A 23810-nucleotide genomic window follows, 5' to 3' on the forward strand; every position below is an offset into this window, starting at 1 on the left:
CCGCCGTTACCTCAGGCCGGCGCAGCGCACGCGCGCCACCGCCGAGCATACTACCAGCCTCTGTCGGCGCGTTCGTCCCGCCCACTGCCCCCACACTTTTAATTGAAACTCTCCTTCAGACTTCCCCGGCCCGCAAGCAAATGGACTCACCCACATCCGGGAATCCGAGGGAAGAGCGTGGGGACTAGTGATGCTGAGGGCGTGGCCGGAGGAAGCGCCAGCTGCTGTGTGCTGGATGCTGGTAAGGGTTTCCAGCGACCCTGGTCTAGGTCTTGGGGGCGCAGAAATGCGTTCGTTTCTCAGTGTCGGACTTTCCCGTATTCCCATCGGCTGAGGTCGTCACTTTAAACTCATAACTATTTCCCTTACTGCACGTTGTGTCGGGAGGAAAGGGAATTGGGTGGCGCCTCCAGACTTCCCCATCCGCGCTTCCACGTTTGGCACCTCCTGCCTTAGGCCGGAAGCCGCAGCTGACGGGCGGCTTCACGTACGGCGCTGACGGTGGTGGCCTGCGAGGCTCATTTCTAGCGAGGAACAAGGCTTTCCAGCCTTGACTTCAATAAATACATGTTTACGAAGCTATATATATATAATACATAGAGATTGTTAAGACATTCTTCTGTCCTGGGAAACGCTGGCACCGCGTGTCTGGAAAGAAATACATCTGGGCTGTGTGACAAACTCCCCAGTTGGTGCCCTGCTGTGTGCTCAGGGAACTGTGCGATCCTTGGAGGGGTAGGTACTAGGACCGCGCTCAGCCTGGGGTTTGGAGGCGGCCTCCTACAGGAAGCTCCCTGGGACCTAAGATTTTTAGAGGTTCACTGGAATAAAAAGGAAGAGAAAAAAAGAACATTGCAAGCATTGGGACTGTAACGTAAGAAAAGTTTGTTCAGGAAACAGTGGTCGTGCTGTGTGACGAGTACTTGGGACGGTGACTGTGCCCTGGGCATTGATTGTCTTGATGCTTCCGATCCTTCCGGTCCCTTATGAGTGAAGGCACCTTTGCATCTAACCCTGGAAATGGGATGTTGATCTTCAAGAGCTGACGCCTGCTTTAATCTTGAAAGGAAGAGTAGCATTAGTGATGTGGAAAAGGGGATTTTAATTGCCAAGGCTGGAAAATGTGACATGGTTGGAGGTGTTTGGTGAAGGGACAGGTGACAAAGATTGAGGCCAAACTGTGGAAAGATCTAAGAAATCATGGGTAAAAAATGTACCCTTAACAGTTGGAGACAATAATACCTGAGCAGTTATCACAAAGCTGACCTAGCTTGTTTAGTAGATTAAGTTAGGACAAGAAACAGGAGTTCAAGGATAGAAGGCCTATGAAGCTCAAGTGATTTGAGAAAATTGTATTAAAAGGTGGAAAATCTGTGTGGGCCTGGGGAAATGTTTGGATCAGCTGAGGAAAGTGAGAAGGGTATCCCAGGGGACAGAGCAGCAAGGACGAAGGAGTAGCAGCACAAAAGTGGGGAGCTCTTGTAAGACGGGGACTACGAAAGTATAACCAAAACTTCGTCTTGCTTTGAGTTATCCACTGGGTAGTACTGGGTTAATTATTGAGTACTGGATTAATTAAGACCTCACCTGGCTCACCGGTGATAGAAGTAGCAAGACACATTTTGCTTAACTTTTGCCCAGATCCTTATCATGGGGGTAAGAACCCTTGCCCATACCAATCTGTGTATAATTTTTGCCAAGGAGTAGGAATACCTTGCAGTTACCCTATGGGGGACGTCTGTGAGCCATTTTTACAAAAGCTTCCACCTGCTTTGGCCCAAACCTCAGCATTCCTAAGCACAGGAGCTCATGAACATACTGAGATGACACTGAGGTGGAGTATACGAAGGGACCAACTACAGACCAGAGTTGTACAAATCCTCAAGGCAAGGCAATGTCTGAAGTTGAGCTTGTAAAGGAAATGGCTTTATTCCTTAAAAGAGCATCCAGGCCGAGCTCTGAAAAAAGTACCTCCAGGTGGTGGGTTCCACCCTGCTTCCCCAAAATTGCTTCTTCTGTGAATCTCCATAGTCTCAGAAACTGAGAATATCTTTGGTGCCAGTGGCTTCCAGACTTTTTGGATTGTCACTTAGTAGCAGGGAGCACCCATAGGATGATGCCTATGATGAGTCAGGGCCCAACCTTGGAAACAGGGAATCCAAAAGTATCCTCCAAGCTAGCCAGCTTTTTGGATTAGATTATAGCAGTTTTGGAGAAAAATGGGATATCAGCCATGGCCAAGGAGCTAAATAAGCAGCCTGACCATTTGGGCCAGAAATTGAAGGGAGTGTAGCATTAAGAATTAAGAGGAAGGAGCTACCCCATAGGGAAACAGAAACTGGAGAAACTTGAGCAGTGTCAGGTTCTCCCACTGTTGTTCACCTAGAAGTGCTTTGTTCAGATCTCAGCCAGGGTGCTGTTTTAGGGAAGGAAGCAGTTTCCTTTCCAGTGTGTTCATGTGGCTCCTGTGCCTAAGAATGCTGAGGTTTGAGCCAGGGGCTAGCAAGGAAACTTAGCAGGCCATTATCAATCAGGGACTCATCAAAGGCATCACAAACAGGAAAAGGTGAACGTTCAAGTTAGCAGAGAAGGGCTACATTTAGATGCAACATAGTCATATTTGAGGGCCTCGGTTAAGAATATGTTGCTCTCCTGTCACACTCTATGACACTGGTCTGTCAATTGGTCCATGTCTGTCCAATATACACTAAAAAGTACATATCAGCTGGGCTTGGAGAGAGGAACTGTGATCAAAGTAGTCACCCAGCCCATATGAGAAAATGAACCTCTTTCCAAAAGATGGCCTCAGGCTAAGAAGCCTGGAGAATCCTAATAGTGGGTTATACCATCTCTTCAGTCTTCATGTTTAAGAAATAACCTCTTTGGCTTTCAGATTTGACAAGATCAAAGCTGCAGGAAAATGGACAGTGAGGTTCAGAGAGATGGAAGGATCTTGGATTTGATTGATGATGCTTGGCGAGAAGACAAGCTGCCTTATGAGGATGTCGCAATACCACTGGTAGGTTATGATTTGAGCTGAGGATGGGTTAAAGGTATTGATCTGGCAGTAACTAGTGGAGGAGGGATATCAATGGAAGATAAACTAGTGTGGCAAACAAATCAAAGCTGTGGAGTTCTCCAACTCTAGAAGCCTCTGGAGAGCATCTAGTCGTATGCTTTATTTGAAGAAAAAAATGTCGTTCAGGGAGCTAACATGGCCAGATCAGTTAGGATTCATGTCAGGATAGAGCCCAGATTTTCTGAGCCATGTTCTGTCCACCACACGAAAACCAGAGAAACCAAATAATGAGAGTTTAATGTGCAAGATGGGAGGAGCAAGAAGCAGCAGCATATGAGCTCTGTTTCTTACTTCGCTGCCTGTGGCTCATCAGTCCCTTGGCATTTTTAGAAACTCACGTTCTTGGAGCATATACCTGTCTTAGGATCCCTGGAAAATATTCAGCAGATACCTGGGTACTCTTGCATTTAGGCCAGCAGCCTTCTGGAATACTCTTCTTTATCTTTGGAAAATGTGCTGCAAGGACTTTGTTAAACCTTATGTAGTAAGTGATCCAAAAGTTGTTTATACAGATGTTTATTAAAAATCCCACTTAAGTCATAGAGACCTAAAAAAAGGAAAACAAGGGACTTTTTCTTTAAAGCATGCCAGCTGCTCTGAGAAGAGTAGTTAGTATTAAATAAAATATAATTTACAGTTAGAATATCTGCTGCTGCTGTTTCCAAAGAAATGAGAGTTTACCCATATTTTCATTTAAGAATAAGACATAGTAATATGTTCAATGAATAATATACATAGCAAATAATGAGTCATAGCTTAGTTCAAGCCTAGGAAAATAGTCAAAAGAGAGAGCATAATAAGAATTATAAGTGTCATTTATCAAATACCAGTTTTATGCCATGGACTGAGGTTGAAAATATATATTATCTCTAATTCTTAAAACAACCCTGTGACGGAGGTGCTATTATTCCCATTTTACAGGAAAAGAATAGGATCAGAAAGGGGAAATTGCCCAAAGTCTGGTAGCAGATAAGTAGGACTTCCTATATCATATGCCTAGGTCTGGAAAGTTCCAAATCCTGTTCATTCATTCATTTGACAAGCATTTTTTTGAAGCCTACTGTGTGCCATAAGGCTGTGAACATAAGATATAGTTTCTTCTCCTGAGGAGTCTAGAAAGGCAACATTTATAGTAAGTAATTATAATAATAAATATTCTAAGTGGGAGCATGAACAGCCACATCATATAGGAAGTGACTGCCTTGTGGGCATCAGAAAGGCTTCTGAGAGAATGTCAAGTTTAATCTGGGTCATAAGGAAGGACCAGAAGTTTCGTGGAGGTAGACAAGGGTACTGCAGCAGAGGGGACATATGTGTAAAGGTCCAGCGGTTTGAAAGGCTTCAGAAGATGGTGAGTCATTCAGTGTGGATGTAGAATACATTTGTCACATAAGTAGGCTGAAAAGTTGAGCTTGGATCAGATTGAGAGTGGTATTTGATACCACACTTAGACCTCGTCCTCAGGATAAATGGTCTTAAAAGCAAGATTGGGCCGGGCACGGTGTCTCACACCTGTAATCCCAGCGATTTGGGAGGCTGAGGCAGGTGGATCATGAGGCCACCCAAAGCGCTGGGTATGAGATGAGGAAACCCCGTCTACTAAAAAATACAAAAATTAGACAGGCACGGTGGAATCCAGCTACTCAGGAGCCTGAGGTAGGAGAATTGCTTGAACCCAGGTGGCAGAGGCTGCAGCGAGCCAAGATCGTGCCGCTTCACTCCAGCCTGAGCGATAGTGAGATTCCATCTCAAAAAAAGAAAAGAGTGCTATGCTCAGATTTGGCTTTTGGAAAGTCAGTTTAGCAGCATTGTTAGAGATGGTGTGACATGGAGAAAGGAGCAAGTGAGACCCATTGGCAAGCTATTACAGTGGTCTAGGCAAGGGAGGAGGGCCTGAACAAAGTCAAGAAAATAAAGGAGACATCCAATTCTGGAGAAATTTGCCGCACAGATTGGAGAACATTTGTGTGGCAGAGGATGAAGGAGAGGGAAGTTTCCCTGCTGACTTCCAAGTGAACTTGGCTTGGCCCTGCTGCTAATTCATACCTTTCGCTTGTCTTGTGATTCTAAGGCAATGTGTATGCCAGTTAGGTTTGCTGCATAACAAATCACCCTAAAACTTGTGGCTTAAAAGAATAACTGTTTATTTCATTATTGTATAGCTCAGCTGGTCGGGACTTCTAGTCTGCGCCAGCTCCATGGATCCCTGCCGGGCCTGCTTGTGTTGTGCAGGCGGCCAGCAGACTGTCTGGAGGCTGGGTACTCTAGGCCTGTCTCACATGTCTGGCAGTTAGCAAGCTGTCCACTGGGTGATGGGGTGACTAGACCATGGTCTCTGGTATCCAACAGGCTGGCCCAGACTTCTCAGTCTCAGGGTTCCAAGGGCAGCCTAAGAGGAAACCACAGAGCTTCATGGAGCTTAGGCAAAGAACTGGCCCACTGGCATTACAGCTTCATTCTTTTGGCCAAAACAACTCTCAGAGCCAGTCCAAATCCAAAATTGGGGAAATAGATTTCACCTTTTGATAAGAGTAGCTGCAAAGAACTAAGGGCATTTTTACACTACACCATAACAGATGGTTGTGTTTATGATACATTTATTTTTGTTTCCCAGTCATATATGCAATTTTATATGTTGGCATTTATTGCAAGGAACAGTAGACACCAAATGAAAGACACATTATTTTAGAAAGCATACCACAGATAGGAAGAAATTAAGCCAAGTTGCCTGCTTCTGAATTAAATAATTCATTAACTAAGGACCTGTTTAATTTTTGTCATCTATAAGTAATTATTAGGACTGAGCTTTCTTGTTAAGTTAAGGATAATATATTACTGCTTTACAATAAATGATAGCTCTTTCAATCTGTTCAAGTATGTCTGAATCTCTTATAGAACAAGATGTATGTGATTCAAATATAGATAAGTAAATATCATTTAATATATATTGAGCATGATGTTAAAGGGGAAAACATTCACATACTGGAAATTAGAATCTAGTGGAAAATTTTAAGTCTGGATATTACATAACAGTTTGCTAAGCATGAAACAAAACATAAATTAAGATAATTGAAATATATTGGTATCGGTGAACTCTGTTACAAAGTAGAGATTCAGTAGTAATACATTTAAATTTAAAATATAAGTACTTGATTGCAGATTCCACAGTAAGTGTACCCCATGACTTAACCATTTTAAGAAAATTACTGGTAGGGTGTGAATTGGTCACTTGTGTTTTTTTGTTGCCGTGCTCCACCACTAGGGGGAGGTCTCATCTATTAGTTGCATTTTCAGTATTTTCTGCACCACCTCCATTTTAATTATAATACACACCTGTGAGATCCAGGGTAATTTTTTTTGATACATTTCTTATGTCTAAGGAATATGCCAGCAAACTAGTATTCTTTTAAAGCACATTCCCCCCAAAAGAAGATTTAGTATTGGCTCTTCTCAGTGTTCCTAGCCACTACTAATCATAGCAAATATTCTTTGAGCACTGGGTACCCTACACAGTGCTCAGCACTTATCTAGATTACCTCACTTAATCCTTACAGCAGTCCTATGAAGTGATGGCTCTTTTTTTCCTCCCATTTGCCAAGGAGGAAGCAAAGTCCCCAAGGGTTTGTATACCTGGCCCAAGTAACCCAGCAAATGGGAAAGTTGTGGTCTTGTATCCTAAGTTGGCTTCCAAAAGCCTCTGCCCTTAACCCTTCTTCCACACTGCCTCCTTCACAAATGTCAGAGTCAAAATGCCCATCATTCCCCACTGAAGAAGGCCCAGGCCATGTTTGAATGATACTTCTGATATTTTTCTCACATGTATGATTTCAGCTCTTTCTTTAGAATACACATATCAATTATATTGCCTGTTCCTAGGAACTCACAAGCCTTAACTCTAAGTGTTCTTGAGTTCAAGAAAATGCAGAATATATTGCTGTTTTGAATTTCCATTGTACCTTTTCAGAATGAGCTTCCTGAACCGGAACAAGACAATGGTGGCACCACAGAATCTGTCAAAGAACAGGAAATGAAGTGGACAGACTTAGCTTTACAGTACCTCCATGAGAACGTGCCCCCCATTGGAAACTGACACTTGGCTCCTTTCCTGCGGACGAATTTTCTAAAAGTACACAGATAAAAAATGTTTTGTTTCAGTCTCCTACTTCAAATCTTTGAGTAATAAATCAGCACTCAAAAATGTATACCGTTTTAGTTTGTGGTAGCAAAGTGCAATGTGAAAATGTTCATCAGAATGAGAAATGAGAAATAGATTTCTCAGTAACGCTGAATATTTGGCTCTTTAAAAACTTTTCATTGAGTAGCTTGTATTTGAACATGATTGGTTAAACATTTGCCTTTACCTCTGATTTTTGCTTTGCCGTCAAAGTTTAACACCTTCCAGCTATTTAGGTGTGTCCTGTAACACAAGTGATTGGAGGTATGAGAGGGAAAGGCGAAGAAAAAGGAAGCAGACACTAGGAGAATTATGAACTTCTCATACTCCCCCACAGTGAGAAGCATTCAGAGTGGATTTAGCCTGTAGATGTTGTGATATGCAGATACTCCATTCTTTGGTTACTGGCACTCCTAAGATTCTTCGTGGTATTTTCAAACTTTGGATGAATTTACAGGTTAGAAAGATATCTGACGGTTACCTCTGTTCTCCCTAAAACTTCCATTTATGCTGCTGGAAAGGATCTTTGGCTAGGTGGACCACTAGTTTTATTCAGTAATGGCATTTCTTATTTTCTCAAAGCCCGTTCAGATATAACCACACCACTGTGGAATCAGCATTTATTTACACATTTGTAGAAGAACCTGTATTTTCAAAAACACATTCATGTATATTTATTTCCTGGAATTATTTGCCTGGTAAACAGTGTCTTTCATGTTCTCTCCCTAGATTTGAACTCTGTGAGAAGCAGCCCTGGCTACTTGTATCTGTATCCCTTGTTGAAACTCTGAAAATACTAAATAACTAAAATCTCTTCTCATCCTTTTTATGCTGGGTCTTTTTGTTTACCTAGCCTTTAGGAGGAAGAGATACATGAAAAAACAAATGAACTTATTTCATGTTTTCAATCAGAAACATGATTTTCACGGCTATCTTATAGTGCACACACATCCAGGCTGATTTCTTCTCTCTGCATCAGTAGTTCTGCCTGGAAGGCATTCATCTTCAGAATCAAGGCTCCAAGGCACCAGTCCCTTCAATAAGCAAAGAAAGACAACCTAATAGAAAAGAGAATTATGATGTTTAAAAAATAAAATTATACCAACAGGAAAAGCTTTTCAAACAAGTAAAGTACCTAGAATGCTACCATTCTTTCACATTCTTGTGAAATGAACATGTGTTTACCTGTGATATGTAATCTCTCAGACACTAACATCTAGGAACTTGACAAATGTTCATGTGAATCCTGCCCAGCCTTTCCCTGGAATATTAGTAGGCCAGTAAAATATGAAAGCTATTCTTGATTTCTGCTGAATCAGAATGTGATGCCTGTAAGACAGCGGTTGGTTTGTGTCTATGACACTCATCTGAGAACTGCCCCATCCCCAGGAATACCCTCTTTGGGCAAGTTCGTAACTTGTGTTATGGTGCCAGAACTGTAGTTCATCGTATCAGGAATTAGGTGACCTAATCTGGGCTAGTCAGATTTTGTCAACCAGGGCTTTGAAATCTATCTAGGACTGGCTTGAGAATGATGGGCACAAGAAATGCTAAGTTGCTGTTACAGGGTAGCTTTCTTCAACCGTCTGTACCAAAATACGCAGAAAGGAAAGTCTCTGCAGAGGGAGGCCAAGAGGCTGTGTGACCCACTGGTCCTGCCTGCATATTGCTTTTCTCTGTGGGAGGCACCATGCCTGACACTGGGAATACAGCAGCGAACAAAGTAAGCATGGCCTCTGCCTTCATGGAGCCTTCAGCTGGGGAGACGGGCATTAAACCAATAGCCGTACAAGCACATGGTTTCTATTTGGGTCATATTCTAGGAAGGAAAAATAAAAGATGTGGCTTAGATTGGGTTCCCAGAAGCCAAGCCTGAGGCAGAGACTTCTTGTGCAAGTGATTTATTGAGGTGCTTTCACAAGAAACCTGTGAGGGAAACAGGATAGGGCAGGGAAAGAAGCTGAACCAAGATATGGTTTGAACTGAAGTCTAGCTTCCATCTGATCCCATGCGAGCCCTGGACCGTGAAGACATTGAGAGTTTTCCCACCTTGAGGAAAGGGATTAGGCCTTTGTACTGAGTGTGAATTAGTCAGTCATTAGCTTGGTCCCTCCCCCAATTCCCCAGTGAGAGTGAAACCGCCCAGGTATTCCCAGGTGTTGCGCCTTTCCAGAGGACAGTACAGCTGTGAACCTTTGGTAACCAATACACAGTAGCTGGGAATGGGTACCAGCAGTGCTACTGCAGTATAAGAGAATGTGACTGGAGGGGACCTGATTTATATTGAGTAATCCAGGGGAGACCTTGTGATTAGCAGCTTTTATAGCACTTAATTTGAAATAATTAATTTTGTCTCTGAATTTTTTTCACTCTCCAAGGAAGTAACCAGCTCCTGTGTGCTTCTCATGCATGGCAGGAAGCGGGCATGCTTAATAATAACCCTAGCCCTTGTTTGGGAAGCAGAGGAGAGTGGGAGAGAAGCGGCTCTGCAGACAGGAGCCTCAGGAGTAGTGGAAAGCTGTGTGCCACTTGTTGGTACCACAGTGAGATGGTGAACTTCAGAGTTTCATGGTTTGTTGTGTGCTGCAGAGGAAATCTGCACCTCAACACTAGGTCTTCCAGACAAGGCAAAGACCTCCGAGCTTGGAGCCACCTCTTTCAAGGGTCCCCACAGACTTGCCAGTGAAGATAATAGCAACGACCCAGATAGACTGAAGAGTGGAAGTCTTTACCCATTTTTCCAGGTCATTCATGAGTATCCTAAATACTTGCAAGACCTTAAGAAGCAGAAAAGACGTCCCAGTGACCACAGAATTAATTTCCGCTTGCAGTGCAGCAGAATGAAGAAAAGAAAATGTGCTATCTCTTGTACTCTCCTTGAGCGTGTGAACCCACACCTGAAAGAGGGGTAGTAGTAGCAAGAGAAAGAATTGGGAGATGAGGATTGCTTAGAGAGACAGCAAACTGCATAAAGCCAGGAGGTAGGACCGGCATTATAAGCAAGGTAAGTAGGCAGATATCTGGTTAAAAAAGTTTTTCTAAGTCATTGAAAGGTTCTAACTAAAGAGAGTGGCCTGATCAGATTGGATTTTTTGAGATATATTTATGTCACTTTGGAGGTAAGAACAGAATTGGAAAGACAAATGAGAAGAGCTTTGCACTGGCTCAAATGAGAGATGATGGTGACTTGGATTGGCAAGATAGAGCTAGAAGCAGAAGGACTTGGAATATCTGTTCAAGATGAGAACAGGTGGAACTGTCCAGACTTGTCCGGTTTGAGCACTGCCCTCATGACCCAGGGGTTAGATCTCTGAGCAAGACACAGGACTGAAGATATAGCCCCTATTCTCTAGAAACAGCATCTGAGTGCAGGGTATACCCATCCTTTGAAGCCCAACTCAGACTCACATGGTAATAGTATCGCAATAGTGACACCATGGTTAATCAAGCACTTCTATACACTTTACACACAAGTTCCAGCCCTGACATTCACCTTTTAGGTGGATAGCATTGTGCTCATTGATCAGGAGATGGTGACTTAAATGACTTATTCCAGGCCGGGTCCTGTAATCCCAGTGCTTTGGGAAGCCAAGGTGGGCAGATCACCTGAGGTCAGAAGTTCGAAACCAGCCTGGCCAACATGGTGAAACCCCCGTCTCTACTAAAAATATATTAAAAACAAAATCAGCTGGGCACGGTGGTGGGTGCCTGTAATCCCAGCTTCTCAGGAGGCTGATGCAGGAGAATTGCTTGAACGCAGGAGATGGAGGTTTCCGTGAGCCAACATGGTGCTACTGCACTCCAGCCTGGGTGACAAGAGTGAGATTCCGTCTCAAAACGAAAGATGTATTCCAAGTCATTCAAATAGTAAATGAACTCCAACCTAGGTTGTCTGGTTCCAAAACCCATGTCCTCTCCCTGGACCATGTTACCTTTCCTATAAAACTTTCTGTGACATGGGAAGAAAATCCTATCAGAATACTTAGAACTTTAAAATATGTACCTTGTTTCTAGAGTTGAGACAAAGAACTAGAAGCATTTTTAATAGGAGCATGGGAATTATGAAACATTTAAAGATTCAACCTTTTATCAAACTCATATATAATGTTGTCACCTTAAGTCCTGTTGTCACTGGGTTTTATACCAGATTAAATCTGTAGTTTCAGATTTTTTGGTGCATTGGAGAGGATAGTTTAATGTCAATGCTACAATACCCAGCAGGGGGCGCTCAATTCCTTCTAGAAAGTTTGAATCACTGACTCATTCTCTGCTCTGAACACTGAAGATTCTGAATACATGTGATCTTTTGCTTGAAAGTGATTCTGCATACTTGGGCTGCCCAAATATGCTGGCTAGGGGTTTATGTGAGGAAAGCACAGTCTCCCTGGGATTCTGGCCAGCCAGGCTTGGACTGGGCAGCTCACCTAGTAGGCTGCTCACTCATGCTTTGTTGGGGGGCAAAGTGAGGTCACCCAAAGGGTGGGGGGAGCAGTTTAGCACTTTGGTTAAAAAGGTCTAGAACCAGGAATTTTGCCCACCTGTGCCCCCAACTTATAGTCAGACCTGGGGCTCTTTCATTAAGCTGTTTCCCAGATCTTTGCATTAAATCATTTGGATAATCTAGGCATCATCCAGGAACAATCCATTAGGCTCTAAAATGGCTATTTTTCTTTAAAAAAAAAAAAAAAAAGACTCCTAGGATCAGGAGTTCACGTGCAGGTTTGTTAATACAGGCACGCTCTCGTCGCACGAGTTTGGTGTACAGATCATTTCATCACTCAGGCACTAAGTCTAGTACCCAGTAGTTATTTCTCCTGATCCCCTCCCTCCCTCCACCCTCTGCCCTCAAGTAGGTCCCAGCGTCTGTTTTTCTCCTTCCTGTGCCTATTGGTTCCTATTATTTCGCTCCCACTTACGAAAACATGCGGTGTTTGGATTTCTATTCCTGCGTTAGTTTGCTAAAGAGAGTGGCCTTCAGCTCCATCCGCATTCCTGCAAAGGACCTAATCTTTTAAGTAGCTGCATAGCATTCCATGGTGTACATGTACCACATTATCTTTATTCAGTCTGCCATTGGTGGGCATTTAGGTTGATTCCATGAAAAGACTGTTTTTTGCGGCTTCTTTTCTTGATTTGGCCCTGCTTTACCCACAGTTAAATTTGTTCCCCAGTTCCTCACTGTGCCATACCCCATCAGTGAGCTCTCGAGGGAAGAGTGAGTAATTGCAGGCCTGGAAAGGCAGCTGGGTGGTCTCCTTTAGGAGACCTTTCTATCTTGTGGCCTTCCTGGCCCAGATGACAGATGGTTTAGCCATTCCCCCAAAAACAACATTTCATATGAATTTTAACAAAAAGATATTTATGAAATGTATTATTTCCACCCTGTTGGTGGAAAAGTTGTCTTCTATGCAACAGGTCCCTGATGCCAAAAAGTTGGAGTCCACTGCTCCAAACCAGTACTTAGATGTGGAGTTGCATGTCCAGCTGCTCAGGCATGCAAGCAGGGCAGATGCCCTGGGCCTGCACTCAGAAGGCCTGCCTTTGGCATAATGCTCTGCTTTTGCTATCTTGAAAGTCTTAATAATTTTTTTAAAAGGGCCTCACATTTTCATTTTGCACTGGGCCCCATAAATTAGGTAGCTGGTCCTTGAATCTGGAATCTGTCAGGGTTCCATGCTGCACAGTGACTAACTCAACCCAGCAAATGCCCTCACCCTAGAAGTGAGAATTCAAGGGACTGTGGGTATCAGCCTTTGGGGTGACAGAAAAGCAGCCGGGGCCAGGAGGAGCGACAGGAAAAATGCTGGAGCAGACCCCTAGGCTTGCCAGAGTGCTGACAGAGTTTCAGGTCCTTGAATGGTCTCCTAGGCAGTTGCTGAAATCGGTTCCTCAGCTTAGCTGAACCCTCTGTCTTTCTTGCCTCCCGAAAACTAGCCTCACTGACCATGGGATGCAGGGGAGGTACAGAACTTGAAGTGAGGTTATCACCCAGTCTCAGGGCATGTCCCTGTCTAAATTTCCTCTGGCTCTCAGCCAACTATTATATGTCCTCTATCACCCTGGTCACAGCAATGCAGTTGTCTCAGAATCAAGCCTCTGAGTGCTGCGAGGTGTAAGAAGCACAACTACAGAGCTGGGACTGATGAACCCCATTCGTTCATTAGTTCTGCTCATTAGTATAAGGATTTCCACCTGGATTTTTATTTTAGTTTACCAACTGGGTTGAACCATATGAAAAAACTTGTTTTATAAATCAAAAATAGATAAATGCAATTTCCTGTGTTTTCAGCTAATATTCTTACCAAGAGCCAATTGTGCGTGTATACAAGAACATTCATAACACACCTAAACTGGATTTGATGGGGGTGGAGGGGGACAGGCAAAGGGTGGAGAATTTGAAAACAACCAAATGACTCCAAAGGAAGTGGCGGAGAGGTTGACGTACAGACCCATCCCAGTTATTCCGCACCTTCCCTGGTGACTCAGATCCCCTTTATCATGCTGCTACCACCCAAGGGCAAAAGGGGTTTTCCTCTGCCCATCCATGCTCTCCTCTACCTTCTTGGCATCTCTGCCTGTGCCTCCTCCCCACCTGTCATCTTAGTCTCCAGCAGTTCCCCTATTCCCCTCTACCATGCCAACAGAGTGGTACTCACTCTAAGTGGTACACAGTCTAATGGGGCAGGGCTTCTAAAGGGAGAGTGAGGTGTTTGCATCACTGCCTCAGCCAGTGAGGATGCCTGACACCTGTCATTGACTAAGACCCCATTACTCAGCCATGCAGCCTCCCTTTACTCAGACAGACAGGAGGCGTGGGTCTTCCTGATGAGGCTCTTCTTCCTGGCCTCATTGTCACCACTCTTGCCTCCCAGCCCCAACTCTCAGGGATGGGTAGATGTTAAGGATATTCTCCCCACTTACCCTACTGCTCTCCTCTGGGCTGGGAGATTAGGCGCCTATTAGTCTGATATCTTAGGCCAGGCATGCAGGCAGCAAGGGCTCCAGGAGTGCAAGAAAAATGAGTCCCAGGCTGGCTTGGAGAGTCCCAGATGGACTCGAGGTAGAAGTGGAGAGGGCTGGAGCTCTAGTCCCTCTCCCTCACGTTGACTCTGCTGCCTGCCTCTTTCACCCAGGTTCTCTCTTTCAGTCAGTCAGTCTCCATGTATGTTTCTGTTTCCCTCGTGTTTACTGTGTTTTCTCCCTTGCTCATATTGAAGCATTTATCTAAATGTCTTACTCTACACATTTGACTTCTCTTTCTTATGTCATTCAGATTGCAACTGTCTCTAAAGTAGAACTTACATCAAATTCACATCTCATTTTGTTTTACATAATAGTTATTTACTTAAAATTATATATAAGTAAAACGTATATAGGCCGCTTCAAAGTACAGTCTCAAAAAAAAAACTAAGAGTACATACCTTTGAGACAAGAAAGACCTAGGTTGAAAACCCAGCCAGGCAACACACAGTCCATTCCCAAGCAGGTTATTTGCCTTTCTGAACCTCAATTTCCTCATTGAAAATGGGGTTGATAATACTGCTTACATGAAAGGCTTCTTGAAGGAGTAAATGAGACAATGCAAGTAAAGTGCTTAGAACAGTTTCTGGCACATGGTAGCACTTGGTAAATATTAGCCTTTGTTTTCAATGTAATACAGTAAGTATTTCAAAGAAGCTTACATTGACACTCTGAAGTCAAGCAAAGAATAATTTTATTATATAAATAGTAACTTCCAGATAATCTTTAGGGATTCTTTTACACAGTGGAAACAACAGTGAATTAGGAAACAGCAGACCTGGGTCCTGGTTCTGGCTCCACTTCTTACCGACTGTGTGACCGGAAGCCTGATTATTAACTTCACTGAGCCTGCTTCCTAGGGTTAGAGAGGAAAAACATATTTAAAACTGTCTTGTAGTTATAAAGAACTATACATGTTTAAGTTAAACATGATTTATTTACTTAGATAAGTGTGTAATTTTGTTCTTAAATTCATGTTTCATGTAGTGTTTAATCTATGTGCTAATTTAAACCTAATGTACACATGGGCGTATCTGTATGTGAATCTGCATAAACATGTTTTATGAAGTCTGGAAGAAAAGAAAAGAAACTATTAGCAGTAGCTACTTCTAGGGACAAGATTAAACTGGTGAGGAAGGAAATTGTTCCATCTTTATATCCTTCTGAAAAAGTGATGAGGTTGTGGATACTTTTTTCAAATAATAATGTTGATATTCTGAAAGAAAAGCTGGTTGGTTGGTTGGTTTGTTTGTTTGTTTGTTTGTTTGTTTGTTTGTTTGTTTGTTTGTTTTGAGGCAGAGTCTTGCTCTGTCACCCAGGCTGGAGTGCAGTGCCACGATCTCAGCTCACTACAACCTCTGCCTCCCGGGTTTAAGCAATTTTCCTTTCTCAGCCTCCTGAGTAGCTGGGATTACGGGCATGTGCCACCACACCTGGCTAATTTTTGTGTTTTTGGTAGAGATGGAGTTTTGCCATGTTGGCCAGGTTGGTCTCAAACTAAGTCAGACATGAATTCTGCCTGAGATTACACTGTGTTAGACCAGGTAAGACACTCATATAAAAAGCCAAAATATAAGAAGAAAGTGGTGTGTGCCCAGTGCACAATAAATGCTAAAGAAATACTTATGGAATAGATAGGCAAAGAGATGGATGAATTAATGGATGGATGGATGGATGGATGGATGGATGGATGGAGGTGGTAATAACATAGAAGAGGGAAGTCGGAAGAGATATAGATCTCTTGCAGTTGAAGGAATTTAGGAAAGCTTTGTGGAGAAGGCAGCCTTTTGAAACAAAGGCCAGATTTGAACATCTGGAGATTAGAAGACGAGTTAGGACACTACTACCTTATGGGAGTGACATTCTGTCATTTCTGATTTTCTTTCTCCTCTCTCCCTTCTTTTCAACTAAAGGGTAGGGCTGGTGTATTTGGAAACATATGGGAGTATTTTTTTGGTTGTCCCACATTTTTGGTTGGGGGGATCTATCAGAGAATACTGATAGATTTAATTTGATAAATTAGATAAATGTAACTTTGGCTACATTTAATGAGATGTTGGCCAAAGTTATAAAATATACTGCAAAGAAGAATTGTTCTATTCAAAACACTGATAGTGACCACATTCAGAAACACCAGTAAGTGAGAGAAACATCATAAATAGATTGTTGCAATGTCATTTTTTAAAATTGCTGACATATATATCTTTACAAGTTTTCTGCTTTTTTTGGCCAGTTCAGATGATGTGATCTCTCTTCTAGGCAAAAGAGCAAGGAAGTAAGATTGCAAAGGCCCATAATGGGGGTGGGAGCAGTGCTGAGCAGCGAGAGGACCAGTCTACAGAGACTGGACTTTGGTCTTCAGGAAAAGGGGCCCAATCAAGGCTTATAATGAAGGGAATAGTCTTGTCATATCTGTACTCAAGGGAATATCAAACCCCTAGTTTTTGAGCCTGTTATGGAGCCAAAATGTGAAATGATAACAAGTTTATTTTTTAAAGCTTCACCCTGGCTTTGCTTCAGAAAGCAGAAATAATTCATCCTATATTTTTTAAAATTCTCCTTTAAATTTTTTAAAATTTAATTTATAAAATATTTAATAATTCGAAAGACAAATTATTCAACAAATTATGCTGAGACAATTGGCTTTCCATTTAGGAAAAATCAAAAACCCCAGTTAGGGTTTCACGAATTAAACATGAAAAAATTGTTAAAGGTGTTAGAAGGAAATGTAGTCAAATACTTTAGGAGCCTTGAGGTAGGAGAAGCCTTCTTAAGTAAGTTACAAAACCCAGGAAGCAGAAAGCATAAAAATAGATCAACAAAATTTCTGCATGACAAAAAATATAAATTTAAAAGAATAGAAGGTATTCATAAGATATATAAAGATAAAAAAAGTTCCAGATAACCCATAAAACTATAAATTAACAAAAAAATATAACCCCAATAGAAAAATAGGCAATGGGTACCATCAGGCAATTCATAGAAAAAAGAAGACCTGAAAACACGATGGTGGCAGATATTTCAGGCTGACTTCCCCACTTTCCATGCTGCTGCCTTGCAGCTTGCCTCACTGCATGCTGGAGCCTGGAAAGCATCAGCCTGCAGCGTCCTGGCTCGCTTAGAGCTGAGCTTCTGCCTGTGACCTGGCTTCTGACTGGATGTACCCTGAAGAGACCTAACTCCACTGGCAGACAGAGTTGAGAAGTTCTTTGTTTTTTGTCTTTTGATTGGGGTTTTCCTGTTTGTTTGTTTTTTGTTTTTGTTTTTGTTTTTATTTTTTTCCTGCATTAACGGCAAAGACCTTAGTGTCTATATCCAGCTTCATGGGCGTCGTGGCCAGGACGTAGGGCATCCGCCACACAGCTGAGGCAGTATCGTTCTGGAGACCAGGTATGGCTGAGGCTTCCTGGTTTCCAGATTGCCTAACCAGCAGTTGGGGCCCAGCTTCCCAAATCCCCAGCTTTCAGGTCATGAGGGAAGGGAAAGCTCCCTTGGTGGGTCCGTTCTGAGCTCGAGTTCTGGGAATCAGTCCTCAAAGCTTATCCTGAACCTGCTATTCCACTTTATCTGACAAAATGTTTAATACTCAGTTCCCTATATTAAATCACTTTCTGCATAAACTAAGGGAGTGGCTTCTGTCATCTCTAGCTGAACTCTGACACCTTAGTAGTAATCAAAGAAATTCAAACTAAACCAGCAATGCTATATTATTTCTCATTCATTACAAAGTCAACACTTAAAAAGACTGATAAAATTCAACGTTGGTGGGGATGTGGGGAAATGGAAATGGGCTGTCTCAGAAAGTCTTTTTTTTTTTTTTTTTTGAGACAGGGTTCTGCTCTGGCACCCAGGCTGGAGTGCAGTGGTACAATCACAGCTCACTGCACCTTTGACTATCCAGGTTCAAGCAATCCTCCCACCTCAGCCTTCCAAGCAGCTGGGACTACAGGCAGAAGCCACCATGACGGGCTAACTTCTTTTTTATATTTTTAGTAAAGGCAGAGTTTTACCATGTTGTCCAGGCTGGTCTTAAACTCCCAAGCTCAATCAACCCACCTGCCTCGACCTCCCAAAGTGCTGGTATTACAGACATGTGCCACCAGACTCAGCCTGGAGAACATTTTGAAGTTAGTTTGGCAGTATCTATCCAAGTGTAAAATATGTATCTCATCTAACTCAGCAATCCCACTTCTAGTATCTGTCAAAGAGACATATTGGTACATGTTCTTAAGACAGCAATTCTCAAGGATATTAAATGCATCATTGTGAGTAATGGAAAAACAATACTAAGTAGCAGAAATGCCCATCAAGAGGGAATATTTAAGAAAATTATTATACAACCATGCTTTGGCATGTTCTACAGTAGTCAAAGAATGAGGCAGACCTCCAAGTACTAATATGGAAAGATCCCAGATATATTTCCCAGTGAAAAATAAGCTGCAAAACAGCACCCGTAATATTATCTCATTTATGTTTAAAAACACATGTAACAAAAATATATATTTCTGTCTAAACACGCACATGTCTAAATAAACACACAGTTCAGGAGAGACGCAAGCCAAGCAACCCTGGGATGTGGGAAGGTGAGATGAGGAAGGGCTCACGCCTGGCTTTTGCTTATGCTCTATGTGTCTGTGCTATTCAGATGTTAGAATATTTTACCATAAGAATATAGTCATATACAGTCACGTGTCACTTAATGACGGGGATATGTTCTGAGAAATGCATTTGCATTATTAGGTGACTTTGTTGTGCAAACATCACACAGTGCACTTACACACACATAGGTGCTAGAACCCACTACACAACCTGGGATCTATGTAAAGCCTTTTGCTCCTGGCTACAGACCTGCACATCATGTTACTGTACTAAACTACTGTAGGTAGTTGTAGCACAATGGTAATTACTTGTGTATCTAAATAATATCTAAACATAAAAAGGTATTTTATTTTATTTTATTTTATTTTTGAGACTTAGTCTTGTTCTGTCACCCTGGCTGGAGTGCAGTGAGGTGATCTTGGCTCACCACAACCTTCACCTCCCGGGTTCAAGTAATTCTCCTGCCTGGGATTACAGTAGATGGGATTGCAGGTGCACACCACCATGTCCAGCTAATTTTTTTTTAATTGAGACAGGGTTTCACCATGTTGGCCAGGCTGGTCTCAAACTCCTGACCTCAGGTGATCCTGCCTCGGCTTCCCAAAGTGTTGGGATGACAGGTGTGAACCACTGTACCTGGCCTGGTATTATCATCTTAAGGGACCACCCTTGTACATACAGTCTATCATTTACCAAAGCATTGTTATGCAGTGCATGACTACATTATATGACTGCTTTAATTAATAAATCACCAGGTTATAAAATGCTATAGGGACAAGATCCCAACTTTCAAATGTCTAAGCAAATGATATGTATTTATCTCTCTGTGTATCTTAAAAGAGAGAGAGTGAAAGGAAATATGACAAAACATAACATTTATTGGATCTAGGTGATATGGCTGTTCGTTGTATGATTCTTGCATCTTTTCTGTATTTTTAAAAATTTTTATAACCTAAAGTTGGAAGTAAAAACACATCAGATACACATCCTTGAATACACACATACTTTTCCTGTGCAAGCAGATTTTTCCAGATGTGGGAGCAACGCCTGTGGCTTACTCAGCTGCAATTATGGCCAAAAGGCATTGGCAGTCTCTCCTTGTCTGCTTCTTAAACTAAGTAACGCCTCCCTCCTGTGGCCAATATCTTTAGAAATCCATAGAGGCCTCACTGTACACTAAAGAAGGTGGATAGCCGTTTTGCAAGGCACAGTCAGGCCCCAGACTATTGGAAAACAGAGTCCTGGTTGGTCCTCTGCCCCTCTTCCTGCAGAGGCAGCAGAGCCCATGGCCCCTTTAGGTCACCTTTGCCATTGAACATGTCCCCCATGTGTATTTGGACACTCCCTGGTGACAGTGCACGGGGCTGCTGCTCTTGGCATCCCTGTGTTCATGCTCATCCCTATGAACACACCCCCATGTGTGTTTGTACTCTCCCTGGTGACAGCGCATGAGGTTGCTACCCCTTGCATCCCTATGAAGAGCCAGGTGACCCTTGGCAAAAAGAGGAGCTGCAGGCCTCTTCAGGGCCACACCAGGGGTCTCTGAAAGATCCCATTCACTGGAGCTGCTATTCACAAACCCCTCACTTGCTCCTCAGCCCGTGTTCATTTTTGAGATAGTAGTTTGAGGAAAATGGGGAAAAATGAATTGCAAAAAAAGGAATTGGAATTTTAATAAGAACCATCTGGAGTGTTTTCCAAGAGTGTAATGTTTGGTACAAAAAAGTAATTCCTTAGCTCAAATGAGAAAAGAAATGAAGAAAACTGTTATATTGTGCTTACTCACCACCCCCCAAAACAACACTGAGCAGAACCACCTAAACACGCAAATCACACACGAATGAGGGTGTCGTGGGGGCTTTGGAAGCAGGAGAGCCCGAGTTTCTGGCTCTGACTTGCCGCGGCAAGGAGAAATGTTTTTCCTCTGCCAAAGAGACTTTGAGGGATGCGTTGTGGTGGGCCTGGGGCCAGTGCCTGGAATTTGGGTAACCATGGAAACAGACCTGTGGGTGACAACAAACATAAGATGGAATTTCAGCATTTGCAGCCAGGGCAGAGGAATGGGAAAGTTTGGGGAAAGTTCTTTTCTTTCTTTCTTTCTCTCTCTTTCTTTCTTTCTTTCTTTCTTTCTTTCTTTCTTTCTTTCTTTCTCTCTCTCTCTCTCTCTCTCTCTCTCTTTCTTTCTTTCTTTCTTTCTTTCTTTCTATACCCTGAAAATAGGGGAATGAGGGAATGAGGGGAGGCACAAGGAAAGTCTCCGTGCTCTGAATAAGTGCTCCCACCAAGCACCCCAAACGAGTCACGAAGCCAGATTCTCTAGAAGTCTCTATTGTCATTCTACCTATTTTCTTCATGTATTTATAGCCCATCACATCCCACCAAGGATTCTATAAGGATATAAAAGCACTTCCCAAGGGTCTGAGTACACACTTAGATCCCTGTCCTTGGACCAGCAGGTGACAGACTGCAACATCATCACACACTGTCAAGACAACCGCTTTTCTGGTGCATCTCCGTTCATCCTCACAACAGCCCTGTGGTCCAGGAGGGCAGGTCCCCACCTTAGCCCTGGAGAAAGAGAAACTCAGAGAGCCAAGATCACCCTGAAAATGAAGGGCCAGCTGCCCCAGCTGAAGCCTAGCCTCCTTGCATCATACCATTATACCTATAATCTTTTTTCTGGGAAAATCTGAATACTATGGTAGCCAACATTCATGAAGAAGAGGAGCAAAACCCCATATCAACCAGTGTGCAAAGGCCAAGTATCTGTGTGGCTACACAAGTAGGCATGTGTTTCTGCTTCAGGGACATTTGATTGAATGGAAAAGGATTTATGCGATGAGAGGAATAAATTTTACAGAGTTACTAGGCATAAAAAATTAAAGAAAAGAAATTCATGGATTCCAGAATTTTTTTCTCTGAGGTTTTTGGACGTAAAATAGCTTATACCCATTTAGATGCCTGAACAGATCAGAGCCTGGGATTGAAAGAAGCATAAAAACATTCACTACAGAATACTTCTTTTGCAGATGGGGAAACCAAGGCAGAATTGGGACTGGAGGATGGGCATGGTGGCTCATGCCTGCAAGCCCAGCACTTTGGGAGGCCAAAGTGGGAGGGCCAGAGGTTCAGGACTAGCCTGAGCAACACAGCAAAACCCTGCCTCTACTTTAAGAAATGAAAAATAAAATAAATTAAATTAGTGGGGTGTCGTGGCATGTGCCTGTAGTCCCAGCTACCCAGAAGCTGAGGAAGAAAGATTGTTTGAGCCCAGGAATTCAAGGTTCATGCCACTGCACTGCAGCCTGGGTGACAGAGCAGACACTTGTAGAAAGAAAAGAAAAGAAATCTCGGAGAAAGGAAGGAAGAAAAGAGAGAAAGGAAGGAATGAGGGAGGGAGGGAAGGAAGGAAGGAAGGAAGGAAGGAAGGAAGGAAGGAAGGAAGGAAGGAAGGAAGGAAAAAGAAAGAAAGAAAAGAAAGGGAGGAAAGAAGAGAAATCTTGGGACTAGAACCTGCAGTCCTGGATACAGGCACGAGGTAGTTTTCTTGACAGGGTATCCCAGGAGGAAGCCCAGAAACAAGCCCATGGGTCTGTATCTTGCAGTCTGATTGGCAGGGCTAAAATAGGAGGCAGGAACAACCGTTTTAGAGAAGAGGGTCGTTTTGTCTGGGATCTAAAAAGGAAAAAAAAAAATGCATTGTGCATTGACATTCTTCAAAACTGAGATCTAGTTTCACTGTTATGACCATCGGTAGTTAAGAAGGAGCCTCTGTTCTAAACAGAGAGACTCAGCAGTTAAGAATTTAGCAAAAAGATAGTTTAAAATCAGCAAAGTTACATAAGTTTGTTTCAAGAAATCCTCTTGAAACTTCATTAGCAAAAAATACCCCTAAATAAGCCAACAGGAAATAAGAAGTGCAGGAATTTCTGGAAATGGGAGGGTGGGGGTTTTTTTGTTTTTAAAGAAGAAAAAAAATGTTTTTGAGGAAGAAGGAAGCCCTGACCCACATAAAGATAGGGTTTCAGTAAAACTAATTTGAGACCAAGAGGGAAAGTGTAAGACTCTCAGCAACAAAGTGAGTGCTCAGGCCCTAAGGGCTTTGTGTGCGCCACTGAAAACAAACAGCAGCCCCCTAACATGGGCTCAAGCAAGGGAGCCAATTTTACACCAAAGACAAAACCTCATTCACTGGAACACCGCAAATCTGCATGAGTTTTTTTCACAGCCCTATTGGAGTTTAACTGCAGAGAAATTTAAAAATTGTTTCACAGAAAGCCAAGTATCGCATGTGATCACTTATAAGCAGAAGCTAAATATTGGGTACACATGTTCATAAAGATGGGAACAAGACACCGAGGACCCTAAAAGGCCAGGGGGGCAGCAAGGGCTGAAAACCTTCCTATTGGATACCATGCTCACTGGGTGATGGGATATGCCCTTGTAACAAACCTGCACATGCATCTCCCGAATGTGAAATAAAAATGGACTTTTTTAGGCAAAGGGGCCAGGAGCAGTGGCTCACACCTGTAATCCCAGCACTTTGGGAGGTGGAAGCAGGCGGATCACAAGGTCAAGAGATAGAGACCATCCTGGCCAACATGGTAAAACCCCGTCTTTACTAAAAATACAAAAATTAGCTGGGCGTGGTGGCACACACCTGTAGTCACAGCTATTCAGGAGGCTAAGGCAGGAGAATCTCCTGAACCCAGGAGGCAGAGATTGCAGTGAGCCGAGATCACGCCACTGCACTCCCGCCTGGTGACAGAGTGACTCCCGCCTGGTGACAGAGTGAGACTTCAAAAAAGAAAGAAAGAGAGAAAGAAAGGAAGAAAATACAAATAAAATTTGTTTCAGCCTTTAGCAATCCAGGAATACTTGCTATTTATCCTGAAATAATTGATTTTCCCTAAACCTCTGTTTGGTAACTTTTTATCT

General features: G+C 42.8%; 2 protein-coding genes across 14 annotated transcripts in view; one reads left to right on the forward strand and one right to left on the reverse strand.

Moving 5' to 3' along the window:
• Nucleotides 1–454, reverse strand: part of CEP63 (centrosomal protein 63) — an 87613-nt gene extending 87159 nt beyond the window's left edge. For 5 of the 10 annotated variants that reach the window (XM_078354188.1, XM_078354184.1, XM_078354187.1 and 2 more), the window contains exon 1: nucleotides 151–454. In XM_078354188.1, the coding sequence (XP_078210314.1) occupies nucleotides 151–327 (177 nt within the window). In that variant the 5' untranslated portion in view covers nucleotides 328–454. Of the gene's footprint in view, nucleotides 1–10 lie in introns of all 10 variants that reach the window. The other 5 variants (XM_078354182.1, XM_078354181.1, XM_008983797.5 and 2 more) reach the window with 1 other exon arrangement.
• On the forward strand, nucleotides 190–8080 carry ANAPC13 (anaphase promoting complex subunit 13). 4 transcript variants are annotated; one of them, XM_054247149.2, is made up of 3 exons: nucleotides 190–1204; nucleotides 2894–3019; nucleotides 7044–8080. In XM_054247149.2, the coding sequence occupies exons 2-3, from the start codon at nucleotides 2921–2923 to the stop codon at nucleotides 7167–7169; spliced, it is 225 nt and encodes a 74-aa protein (XP_054103124.1). In that variant the 5' UTR covers nucleotides 190–1204; nucleotides 2894–2920; the 3' UTR covers nucleotides 7170–8080. The 4 variants fall into 4 exon arrangements, with proteins under 4 accessions (XP_054103124.1, XP_002759645.1, XP_008982031.1 ...); XM_002759599.7 differs by having other exon boundaries at nucleotides 190–241; XM_008983783.5 differs by having other exon boundaries at nucleotides 512–735.
• The last annotated feature ends 15730 nt before the right edge of the window (nucleotides 8081–23810 follow it).

The sequence above is a fragment of the Callithrix jacchus genome, chromosome 17 (assembly GCF_049354715.1).
Source record: "Callithrix jacchus isolate 240 chromosome 17, calJac240_pri, whole genome shotgun sequence".
In the NCBI taxonomy this organism is placed as follows: Eukaryota; Metazoa; Chordata; class Mammalia; order Primates; family Cebidae; genus Callithrix; species Callithrix jacchus.